The sequence below is a fragment of the Eleginops maclovinus genome, chromosome 8 (assembly GCF_036324505.1).
Source record: "Eleginops maclovinus isolate JMC-PN-2008 ecotype Puerto Natales chromosome 8, JC_Emac_rtc_rv5, whole genome shotgun sequence".
NCBI lineage: Eukaryota > Metazoa > Chordata > Actinopteri > Perciformes > Eleginopidae > Eleginops > Eleginops maclovinus.
The window spans coordinates 19,674,028-19,685,901 of NC_086356.1; the positions used below are offsets into that span (position 1 = coordinate 19,674,028).

At 39.0% G+C, this 11,874-nt stretch overlaps 2 protein-coding genes across 8 annotated transcripts in view; one reads left to right on the forward strand and one right to left on the reverse strand.

The window, feature by feature from the left end:
• rapgef1b (Rap guanine nucleotide exchange factor (GEF) 1b) overlaps nucleotides 1–2,307 on the forward strand; it is a 59,334-nt gene extending 57,027 nt beyond the window's left edge. For all 7 annotated transcript variants that reach the window (XM_063889234.1, XM_063889232.1, XM_063889235.1 and 4 more), the window contains 3 exons: nucleotides 668–765; nucleotides 844–972; nucleotides 1,207–2,307. In XM_063889234.1, the coding sequence (XP_063745304.1) occupies nucleotides 668–765; nucleotides 844–972; nucleotides 1,207–1,357 (378 nt within the window). In that variant the 3' untranslated portion in view covers nucleotides 1,358–2,307. The remainder of the gene's footprint in view (nucleotides 1–667; nucleotides 766–843; nucleotides 973–1,206) is intronic.
• A 33-nt stretch (nucleotides 2,308–2,340) lies between these two features.
• uck1 (uridine-cytidine kinase 1) lies at nucleotides 2,341–7,911 on the reverse strand. Its single transcript, XM_063889239.1, has 7 exons — nucleotides 7,707–7,911; nucleotides 6,635–6,794; nucleotides 4,544–4,640; nucleotides 4,316–4,458; nucleotides 4,136–4,230; nucleotides 3,501–3,549; nucleotides 2,341–3,426 (listed from the first exon to the last, which is right to left on the reverse strand). The coding sequence occupies exons 1-7, from the start codon at nucleotides 7,794–7,796 to the stop codon at nucleotides 3,233–3,235; spliced, it is 828 nt and encodes a 275-aa protein (XP_063745309.1). The 5' UTR covers nucleotides 7,797–7,911; the 3' UTR covers nucleotides 2,341–3,232.
• Between the last annotated feature and the right edge of the window lie 3,963 nt (nucleotides 7,912–11,874).

Here is an 11,874-nt window from a genome sequence, read left to right on the forward strand (position 1 = left end):
TTATATCAGCTTAGTATTTCAATCTGCTACATTTAGCTAACTACTTCACATATTTTCCTGTTATCAGAATCAGAAACGGTTTATTGCCAAGTATTTTAACACATACCAGGAATTTAAATAAAAATAATCTGCATGTGCACAATTCAGATTATTATTATTATTATTAATTATTTTTATCAAACTATTTCAACAGTTTTTGTATTCATTCAGAGCTTACTATTCAACTCTCTAAATCCCTATCTGTTCATTTTATTTAACTGTTCTGTTGCTGCTGCTTTTAGCTCACATATTTGTTAAATTTAGCATCTGTTTATCCATTAATTCTACATTTCTATTTCAAATATTTATCCATTCCTGTTTTGTAACTACTTGTTTAGCCATTTATTTTTGTGATTCCAACATTTATCTAGTTACTTGTTTTACACACTTTGATGCAACATTGTCCAGCTCTTACAGCTGACTTTATAGAAGTATATGATGAAAAATAGTCCAATTGTTATTTCTTCTTTAATATTATATCTTATCAGACGGCTTGAGCTCCTCCACAATCTTCTCTAACCCTTTTGGGTACACATTCTTGATACTAGTGTTGTAGTTCTCAGAATCTGTGCTAATAATTACAAGCTACAGCAAAGTATCGTAATAATCTCCATCCCGTTCCTCTCAGGGGTTGGAGGAGTATTGCACGTTGATCGACAGCTCCTCGTCCTTCAGAGCGTACCGAGCCGCTCTGGCGGAGGTGGAGCCCCCCTGCATCCCGTACCTGTGAGTGAACGAACCATAAACTCATACAAATGTCTTTAGCCGAAAGCCACACATTCACACCGCCCTTCGTCCTCCCAGGGGTCTCATCCTGCAGGACCTGACCTTCGTCCACCTTGGGAACCCCGACCTCATCGAGGGGAAAGTGAATTTCTCCAAACGCTGGCAGCAGTTCAACATCCTGGACAGCATGCGGCGCTTCCAGCAAGTGTGAGTCCGCAGGGATAAGTTCACAGCATGATGAAAAGATGCACATCCTCTTGTGATGGAGGGTCTGAAAGCTTAGCTAACATCAATCACAGTAATGACTGCCATCACTGGTTCACCACCGGCAGGAAACACAATTTGTTTTGCATTAAATTTTAATCTAAAGCATCGCTGCCGTCTCCACACGAGCTGTTTGTTTTCTCTTTAATCAAACCTCCTCCCCCCCTCTCCTCTCAGGCATTATGAGCTTAAGCGCAACGAAGACATCGTGTGCTTCTTCAACGACTTCAGCGACCACCTGGCAGAGGAGGCGCTGTGGGAGCTGTCGCTGAAGATCAAACCCAGGAACATCACCAGGCGCAAGACAGAGCGCGAGGAGAAGACCTAGGGCCCCTGGGGGCCGCCCGAAACTGACCTCCAACTGTGCTTCATAACACTAATTCCACTTTACTACAGACTGAGAGACAGAGAGACGAAAGGAAGCTAATGGAAGACTCATTGCAGAACAAACTACGGAAGCGTGGCGGAGGTTTACAAAACTCTGCTGCTCGGGGAGATTATAAATTGGGATTACTGTGACTCTGACGGGGGAGAGATTCAGAGAGGAAGCCGAGGAGGAGTCACACAGAGCGGACAGGGAGACGGAAATAACCAAAGTCCGCTCCCTGGTCTCTCTGTTTTCGTGAGAATGAGCTGAATGGTCCATTTTTTTCCCAAGATTCTCCTTCCTCTTCCTTTTATGTATGTGCCATTATCGGTCATCTTCTGCATTGACTTATGAGTTTCCCCTCGAGAGCAGAGAACTGGGACAGAAGCGCAGGCTGTAAACACGAGTCTTCTGAGGGCGTTTAAACTCAGAGGATGGCCATCACAGACTGGAACCTGAGTTTTTGGAAACATTTTGTGTAAGAATCATGTATGGTTATGATATGTATTATATACAGTGCTCCTTTTGTTCTTAAAAAGGATGTTTATGCTTATGAGAAGAGCTTAGCTTCTCCCAAAGTGCCATACGTATGTGCACTCAAAAAAAGCAAAGCAAAAACCACAAAAAAGTTAAATTACTAAAGATGCTGTGATCTATGTAATGTCATACTGAATCATCGTGTGCCGTGCTCACGTGTAGAGATCCTTCCGGCAGTCACAATCATGTCCCGGTCACGTCGGTGTGTGAACGAGTGTTTGTGTGCGACGGAAGTCCTTGTGACTTGTGTGTGTGTCATTCAAAAATGTGCTGTAGTAAATCATTTGGATTCCTTTTTTTGGGATGATGGTCGAAAACCCAACACATCACACTGTGCTCTCGAACTCCAATAAAACAACAGCTTTGTTTCTATACACAGCGTGGGGGTCACAAACATCACTTCCTGGTTCAAAAGGACTTACACTTTTCCATTTATTGTTGTAAAGAGTGGGCAGTGCAAAATGAACTTTAAAAAAAATTAAGGCTTGTATTCAACTGTGAGGAATTGACAGGAAGCACTCAGTTTAACGCTACTATGATTTTGATTTAAATAAATTAAAACAAATAGGGAAACAGCAGGATAACCGGTTATTGTGAATATCATTTAAATACACTCTGAAATTGAGCAACAAAAAAGCTGATATAAATAAAGACATCAAAGTGTGCAAACATAACGGAAATTAAATATTCAAAAACTCTTCCTACCAGAGCTGCAACTTTGAGACGACTAACCCATCAGAAAAATAATCTGCAACTTCTGTGATATTTGTTTCGGACCTTCTTATGCTAAAATTCGTTGGTGATATGTCCTACTTTTGTCTATCATATTAAAGTAAATATCTTTGGGCTTTAAACTGACAAAAGAAGACCTTTAAAGATATAACTTGGATTTATAAAAACTGGAAGGGACATTTTTTCACTATTTTCTGACATTTTATAGATTAAATATATAAAATAATCTGCAGATAAATCGATATTTAAAATAGTCTTTAGTTGCAGCTCTCCCCCCTCAGTAACTGATCCTCTGGACCACAGCCAACACTGAACACATTATCATGGAAGACTGCTACATGTGAAAGCATCATCTAGAAGCATATTGGAGCATATTGGTTATGCAGCATTAATTACAATGAAATCTTGGAGTGGTTGCAGCACTGTATGTGTGCACCGTGGGATTGTGGGTATTCTTTTTAAAAACTCTGCAGAGAGAGTGTGACCCATCGTGCACAAATCAGTAGCAGCAATCCTATCTCGAAGCTCTTGTCCACAGTCTGGAAACATCCGTACTCCAGTGAGGTCTCAGTGGGGCCGGCAGCTGGGCTCCAGCAGGACTCTCTTCCCCGCAGGATTGGCGACTCCGTTCTCCAGGTCCCCCGGCTCAGATATGGCCCTTTTGAAGGCCCGTGTGTAGCCGGTGGCAGAGGCTCGCTGCCATTTGCAGAGCTCGCCGTTCAGGATGTCTTGGATGTGCTGCACGATGAGGTTGATGGCCACTGGTGGGAGAGAATCTGTCAAGCATGCATGCTGGAGAAGCTAGCAGAAAATAATCAGGGGAAAATATACGTACCCATGTTGTCAACGCCCCGTGGAATGATGACATCTGCATATTTCTTTGTCTGAGAGAAACACAAACGTGTTGCTGACAGTAAGACATCGCAACATGTGCATACATTCAGAGACAAGCATCAGGAAATGGGGGAGGGTGAAAAAAGTGACTGGAGAACCAGGGAAGGGGGATACCTTTACTGAAAAACAAGATTAGACATTCTGAGATAACATGCGTGATTTGTGTGATATATTTTCGCCAACTTTTTAAAGTGAGTAACGTGGTTCCTTGACAAAAAAAACACGTCAAAATGAAATGTAAATCGTTGCAAATGTATGGCTTTAGGATCCAAATGGTTTACCTGTAAATCTTCAGATTTAGTACATTACTTTACAAAAATGAATTGATACCTGTGTAGTTTTACCATTTTATTCATTTCCTTTTGCAATATATTCTAGTTAAAGATCTTACTTATGTCACGTTTTAATTTGTACATGGGTTTAACGGCCTTTGTGGAATACTTCACAACTGTCCGTCAAATTTTTAGGAAATTTGAGTTTCTTTTTTATATATTGCCCCCTCAAGCAGCCCTGTATTATTGTATGCACCTATAGTGGCCCTTATTTCTGTTGTTGTTAAACCATACTCATACTTACAGGCAAACAAAACTCTTCAAAGGCAGGCTTGACAAATGTTGTGTACTGCATGAGAATCTGTTCCAGATCCCTCCCTCTGGTCATGTCTCGCAAAACTGTAGGTAAATCAGGTCATTTTTTCATTATGGATAAACAGTGGTGGCCCACATCTGGAATAATGCATGAGGAAGACTTTAATACCTCTGCGAGACAGTCTGACGTCTGAATCTGTGTCCACGAAAAGCTTCATGTGAAACATATCACGCACTTTCTGTGGGTAGAAGACGAGGATCCCCTCAAAGAGGACCACGTCTGCCGGGTAAACTTTGATCCTGTCTTCCAATCTGAAAAAAACACATCCAGTGTTGAAGGGAATTATGAAAAAGATTCCTCATGGGGGCCAACCAATGTGAGATGCTTCCTTCTTACCTGGAATGAGTTACGAAGTCATACGTTGGCACCTCAACCACTTTTCCAGCTGCGATGTCCGTCAAGGTTTGGTACATTAAGTCGGTATCAAAAGCTTCTGCAAGACAAACGGAAACAGCAGCATTTAAAAACAATAAGCACCTTTTCTCTTTCAGGGATCCAAAGAAATCTGGAATATAAAGCCTCAAAAATCTCCCAGATATACAGCAGGTAAAATAGGTATTGAACACGTCACCATTTTTCTCAGTAAATATATTTCTCAAGGTGCTATTGACAAGAAATATTTACCAGCTGTCAGAAAAAACCCATGCAATCCACACATGCAAAGAAACCAAAACAAATACGTCCAAAAATTAAGTTGTGTGTAATAAAATGGAATGACACAAGGAAAAAGTATAGAACACATGAGGAAAGGGAAGGGCAAAAGGCATGGAAAGTCAAGACACCAGCCAAGATCTATCAGTAATCAGATAGCATTCCTGCCCCTTGAAGGTGCTAATTAATATCAGCTGGTTCAGCCCCAATGGCGCCTCAGTACCAAGGACTCACAAGAAACATCTCATGATGGGGAAAAGCAAAGAGCTCTCAAGACCTTATAGCTGCAAAACATACTGATGGCATTACAGAAGGAGTTCTAAACTTCTGAATGTTCCAGTGAGCACTGTTGGAGCATCACTTCACCATAAACCAGCCACGACCAGGTGCTCCTCGCAAGATTTCTGACAGGAGTGAAAAGAATTACCAGAAGAGTTGTCCAATAGATAAGGACCACTTGTGGAGACCTTCAGAAAGACCTGGAATCAGCAGGTACAATTGTTTCAAAGAACACAATAAGTAATGCACTCAACCGCCATGGCCTGTGCACGCTCACCACGCAAGACTCCATTGCTGAAGAAAGAGCATGTTGAAGCTTGTTTAAAGTTTGCTGCACAACATTTAGACACGCCTGTGAAATACTGGGAGAATATAGTCTGGTCAGATGAGTCCAAAATTGAACTCTTTGGATGCCATAATACACATCCTGTTTGGAGATCAGATGGCACTGCACATCACCCCAGAAACACCATACCAACAGTGAAGTTTGGAAGTTGGAACATTATGGTGCTGGGCTATTTCTCAGCATCTGGCACTGGCAAACTTCATATCATTGAAGGAAGGATGAATGGAAAAATGTACCTAGAGATTTTTGATAAAAAATCTGCTGCCATCTACCAGGATGATGAAGATGAAACGACCTTCCAGCAAGACAATGATCCCAAACACAGCCAAGGAAACTCAATTTGATTTTTCAAAAGGAAATCTATGGAAAAAACTAAGGATCAGAGTTCATAGAAGAGACCCACAGAACCTTCAAGATTTGAAGTCTGTTTGTCTGGACGAATGGGCCAAAAGACCACCCGAGCATGAGACTGGTTTCTCCATACAGGAGGCATCTTGAAGCGGAGGCGATGATTTAATTCATGCCGTCATAGGGATTCCTCCCTCTGCAAATTAGTGAGTATTTTATTTGTTTATTCATAGGTAGTTGTCCAGGAGTGGCTCAGTAGGGGCTTGGACTGGGAATCGTAGGGTCGCCGGTTCAAGTCCCCGAACAGACTTGAAATATGGAAAGTGGACTGCTACGTGGAGAGGTCCCAGTTCACTGTCCTGGGCCCTGCTGTGGTGCCCTTGAGCAAGGCACCGGACACCTCCAATCCCCCCTCCCGATTGCTCCCTGGGCGCTGCACAATAGCTGCCCACTGCTCCTAGTACTAGGATGGGTTAAATGCAGAGGACTAATTTCACTGTGTGTGCTCTGCTGTGTGCATGTATGTGACTAATAAAGAGGGTTTCATCCTCCGATTGTATCTTTAGCTGTAATTATTTCCTCAGCTGGCATTTATGTGATTGCTACACTGATATTTCATAAAGGCTGAAAAAATAATGATTTTAAATGTCAGTTACAGTTAACAAAAATAAAAATACCACCTTTCCCCTGGGCCCCGTACATAATGGCAGCCCACTGCTCCTAACACTAGGATGGGTCAAATGCAGAATGCAAATGTCCCCTCTGTGGGACAATTAAGGGTGTATTATTACTTTTAGCCCTACCTGGATGATCAAAGTTGTACTGGCCCTTCAACGCTTTGCCCTTCTGCTCTGCCGTCAGCACTCTGTAGAAGCTGTCCTGGCTGATGATGGCCACCTTCCTCTGGCGGTGGTCCACCTTGTTCTGGCCCAGCAGCTCCATGATCTTGGCGCACACTGTCGACTTTGGTAGACCAACACATTCCAAACTTTAGTACAGACTCAGGGTCCAGATGACAGAGCGGACAGTACATGCTAAAGCACAATAAGATAGCATGATTTTACATGGACTAGAGTCTTTACAATTAGTTGAAGAATAATCACAATTTAATGGCAGAAATTGGGTTTTCAGCCTTTAAAATATGGTGATTACTTCTTTTGTCTTTTTTATATAATGATAAAGTGAATATGGGTTTTGGCTTTATCTTTTTGTTAAGATGTATGTCTTTTTTATAATGAAAATAATAGTTGGTTGCAGCCCTTAGGAATATAAGGTCATCTAACATCTGGTGCTTCTTTACTTTCAATCATGCAACCACTATTGCAGGTTTTAACTGTTTGCATGATCGATATAAAGATAAGAACTGGGCACGAAGTTTCTTCTTGTCTGACACCTGTTCTCACCCCAGACGGGGATCATGTTTCCCCAATTGTAATTGCATGATCAGAAAAGGCTGAACTGACATGAAGTGTATTTTTATTTATGTCAATCATAATGCCGCATTAAATAGATGTAACTATCAATGAACAATTCAAAATGCATGTTGTAGTTGGCAGTTTCCCGGAAAATCTACCAGTGTCTCCAGTGACCTTAATGTTTATCAGCTGATTTGGCACTGCGAGGGAATTGACAAATTATTTACAGCAGCTAGTTAGCTATTTGAGGCTAAAAGGTAAAAAAAAAAAAAAGTAGAGTTATCAAATATAAGCAGGGCAGTTATGTTATTATAGTTGCTATATATATGAGATTAGGAAACGAAACTGAGCAACGGGGGCGTGCCAGCTGCTCTGACAGTTTGACAAATGCTAATGTTGCTAAGCTAAGCTAATAGGGATGCTAATATCCGTAGTCCTCTGGCTGCAAAAAGATACTGACCTTGCCGCTAGCTGTTCCTCCACTGACCCCTATTAAGAAGGGACAATGGCGGGGTCTTTCTGCTTCATCTAGGGCTCCTAAAACCTCCATCGCAGTCCAGAAGTTCAAGAAGACTGCAGATATGTAGACAGCCCGGCTAAGTGTTTACTATGCTTTCTGAAGCAATAACAACGCACTGTTCTCGCGATAACATAGCGATGTTTCAATAATAAAGTGCAGTTTCTCGCGAGGACTCAACATGAAGCGTCAACACTTGACAGTTTTGGAGCGTAACTGCATTTAGTATTGTATCACATAAAAGATAACATTTTTGTAAATTGTAATAAAGATTAAGTATGATTTAGTTTTAACCTATAAACAATTTGGAAATGTACATATACAATCTAATATTGTATAATATACCCAGGGACGCTGGGAAGTAGGGGGTGCTCAGGGTGCTGCAAGCGCCCCCTGGTGAAAGACTATTGCAACACTGACGTAGTAAATTAATCATTTTTATTTTCAACTTTGTACTTTTCAAAATAAAAACATTAATTTCTACTTTTACATAATCGTGATATTTTTGTTTCCTGTAGCATAATATTGAATCTAGCTCATTTTTTGCTCCGTTGCGCTGCGTTTGGTGTGACGTCATCGTCACCGGATGACGTCACTCAGCACCCCCAACTCTGAATGACTTCCTACCTAGGTTTATAACACTGCATATAATTTTTTTTTAAATCAGTACTGGAACATACATGTGACTCTGATCGGGTTGCAATTCTGGCAGAATCATAGAAACCAAAACAAAGAATATATTAGCATTAAAAAAAAATAAAAAAGATTGCTTTTATTATAGAATTCAAAATAACAGATCTCCCAATATACATGTATAGAATAAACGTAGCATTATTATTATTTTTCTGGGTCTGATTTTTCTGTGTCGTCTTCACAGTGTGACTTTTCTTTCCCAGATTCATCCACCACGATCTCAAAAGCAGAACTCCCATCAACCCTCCTCACAGTCTCTCCTTTGGCAGCAAGGATTTCCTCGATGTTCCTTAAAGGTAAAAAAAAAAAAAAAACACTACATGGGTGACTTCAATATGTATCAAAAATGTCCATTTCTGAAGTGCATTTTTAACGGATAGGGCGCCTGAATTTTGATTTCTATGCAACTGAAAACTCTGTTTAAACTTAATAGCCGTCTATAACAGATCCTTGTACTTTGTAAAAGAACTAACTATTTATATTATTGTAGAAATTCAAATATTTTTGGGGTAATTTACAGAGAGTTGCCATTACAGAATTTGACCACCAGAGTGCAGTAACACGTTGATTATTTAACTCAAGTGTCACAGCTGAAATCACAAGTCTTCTCAGAATCAGGTTTATTGACTGGTACGTTTACACATGCATCATCATTTTCATATTATATTATATTTTTATCAGAATGGTTTTACCCTAAAATAATAATCCAGAGTTCCTTCACATATTGGCTAATGGATTTCTATGACTTTAGGTACAATTTCATGACCAAACAATATGTCAAGTCTTTGAGTTTATTTTAATCTTATAACTAAATGTTAAGAAGAGCAGCAGCACCAACCTCTTCCCTTCCAGGTCGGAGAACCAGCACAGGTTATCAGCGATGATGTGGTGGTTCTCACATCCCGGACATGTCACGATCACAACACCTTTCTGATAGGCCAGCTTCGATATCGTCTTTGTGGACCTGGTAGAGCAAACCTGCAAAAGGATTCATTTTTGTATGAATATATGCATATCATCTGTCACTGTCAATATAAATCAACTTTTACATACCATACAAAACCAAACACTAATTCTGCAGGTGTAAATGTAATTTAGTATTTCTATTTTATACTACATTGTACACTACAGAAGGTTAGTGCACATTTTACCCCACAACACATATTTGATAACTTAAGTTACTTTATATATTCCTATCTTTAATTCAAATATAAACAAACAGATAAATGAATTTGTATTATTTTAAATTGAAAAACCCCTGGCACATTAAAAAATAAATCCAAAACATTATATAAATATAGTAAGTTAAGTCAAATCATGCACAATATACTATATTATATAATATTTTAAAACAATACAAATGTAAGAATATACAGGGCCATATATTGAGTGTAAGGATATTAATCATGATGTTAATGCTGAAAAAAATATGCACATTGTACTGTATTTTATATACTATTAAGTGTTACTAAATTTAACTGTATTAACATTATATAAGAATGATATCTAAATTGAAAATACAGTTTAAATTCCAAAACCATGCATAATGAGTACTTGTTGGGTCTTAAATGATGTTTTGTTACTGATACGCTTGTTATTTTACTGAAACTATATTGTATGTAGGACACTGGTATTACAAAATTAAAAGATATCATTTAAAAAAATTAAAAGCCTTCATGTCAGGAATATGACTCAGACAGTCCATGACATAGAAAAATAGACCCAACACAACCAAACAGTGTTTGAATAAGTTGAGAATAAACACAGGGATATTAACATTAATTAAAAACAACTATAAATATGTGCAAATAAATATGTATTAACAGTATGAATATAAATGTAATTTTCTTAGAAAAAAAAGGTAAAAATAAATAACCATGATCATATGTCTGTATCGGTATATGAGCATGGTTGAATACATACAGTTAAATGTGCAGGGCCCAATGCGGGTGAAAGTCGTACCTTGCATGTGTAAACGAGCTGGTATTGTTTTGACTCGATCTTTCCAATTGCGTCACTCCTGACCCTCAGTGAAGAGAAGAATCCTCTGCTTCTGATGTCTGACGGTAATAACGGCTGAGACAACGGCTGACAGGAGAGAAGCCCGGACTTCAGGGCTCTTTTTCGGCTGCAGCTGGGCCCAGACAGTGCTTTAAGACTCCGAGAAAAACATCGAATCAACCGGCAAACAGGGAGCCTCGTCCTAGAAGAAGCCGGCGAACGTAAAATATCAAAACATGTAAGTAAAACCGACATTTCAAGTAGTGTTTACAAATGCGTTGCATGCAATTCTATCAATTTATGGTTTGTCGCGGTCCGATGACATCATGCTTTTTGGTATTTTCAAAATAAAGGTGCATTTAAATGTCCATACAAAAATGTTAATTTATTAGAATTTAGTTTGACAACATTGTATTGCATTTTGGAAAGAGTTTGAGAAATATATTAAGTGGAAAACAAGACATAAAATCAGAATCACATATTATTAAATCTGATAATCATTGAAATCACTTTTTATGAACTTTTTATGTCTATGACGATATGTTGCTTCATTCAATGTGGTTTGCACATTTAATCTATGACTAACATCATCTTATAAAATGTTTGACATTGAAATGTGTTAAAATAAATACTTGTTCAAAATGTTCTCAGTCACCAAATGATCACATACATTCGTATTGAAAACATATATATTTTTAGGAAGATTAAATTACAGACCTATATGGGAAAATGTAATAACAAAACATCTTTCACTATTGTCCCAACTGCCCAGGCCAGTGATGCTGCTGCGGGGCACAGTTTATAAACATCAATCCCAAACTCACTGGGCTGGTGGAGACTGAAGGGTGTGTTTTTTTAATCCTGCTCAGAAAGGTAGCCTGAGCTTGTTTAGGGGGAACTACAGTCTGTCTGAAACTGTAAGGCCTCCCAGTGCTGACACTGCTGCTGTGGTGAGTCCATGTGGAGCTTGTGTCCCACAGATAAAAACAAAAAAACTTGGTAGTCTATCTGATATTCTGCGCAATGAGATTTACAGAGATAATTCAGTTTTTATTTAAAAGATCAAATGTTTGTTTAGCCAACATTCAGTCTATTGTCCCACAGGAACAGTCGTATCGGAAAGTTTATTTTAATGCTTTTCTGAAGTTGTGTGAGGTTTACCACTACAGTTTTGGTGTCAATGACATGTTCATCTTTTGAAATAACTTGTAGGTTGTTAAAGTTTGGCTATTTTCACTTTGTCTAATGACGTGTGTGTGTGTGTGTGTGTGTGTGTGTGTGTGTGTGTGTGTGTGTGTGTGTGTGTATAATATTTGTCTAAGTGTATATTATATATACTTCATAAAGTAAATACATCTGTAAAACAAATGTGATGGAATAAAATAAATATATATATATATATATATATAACTCCACC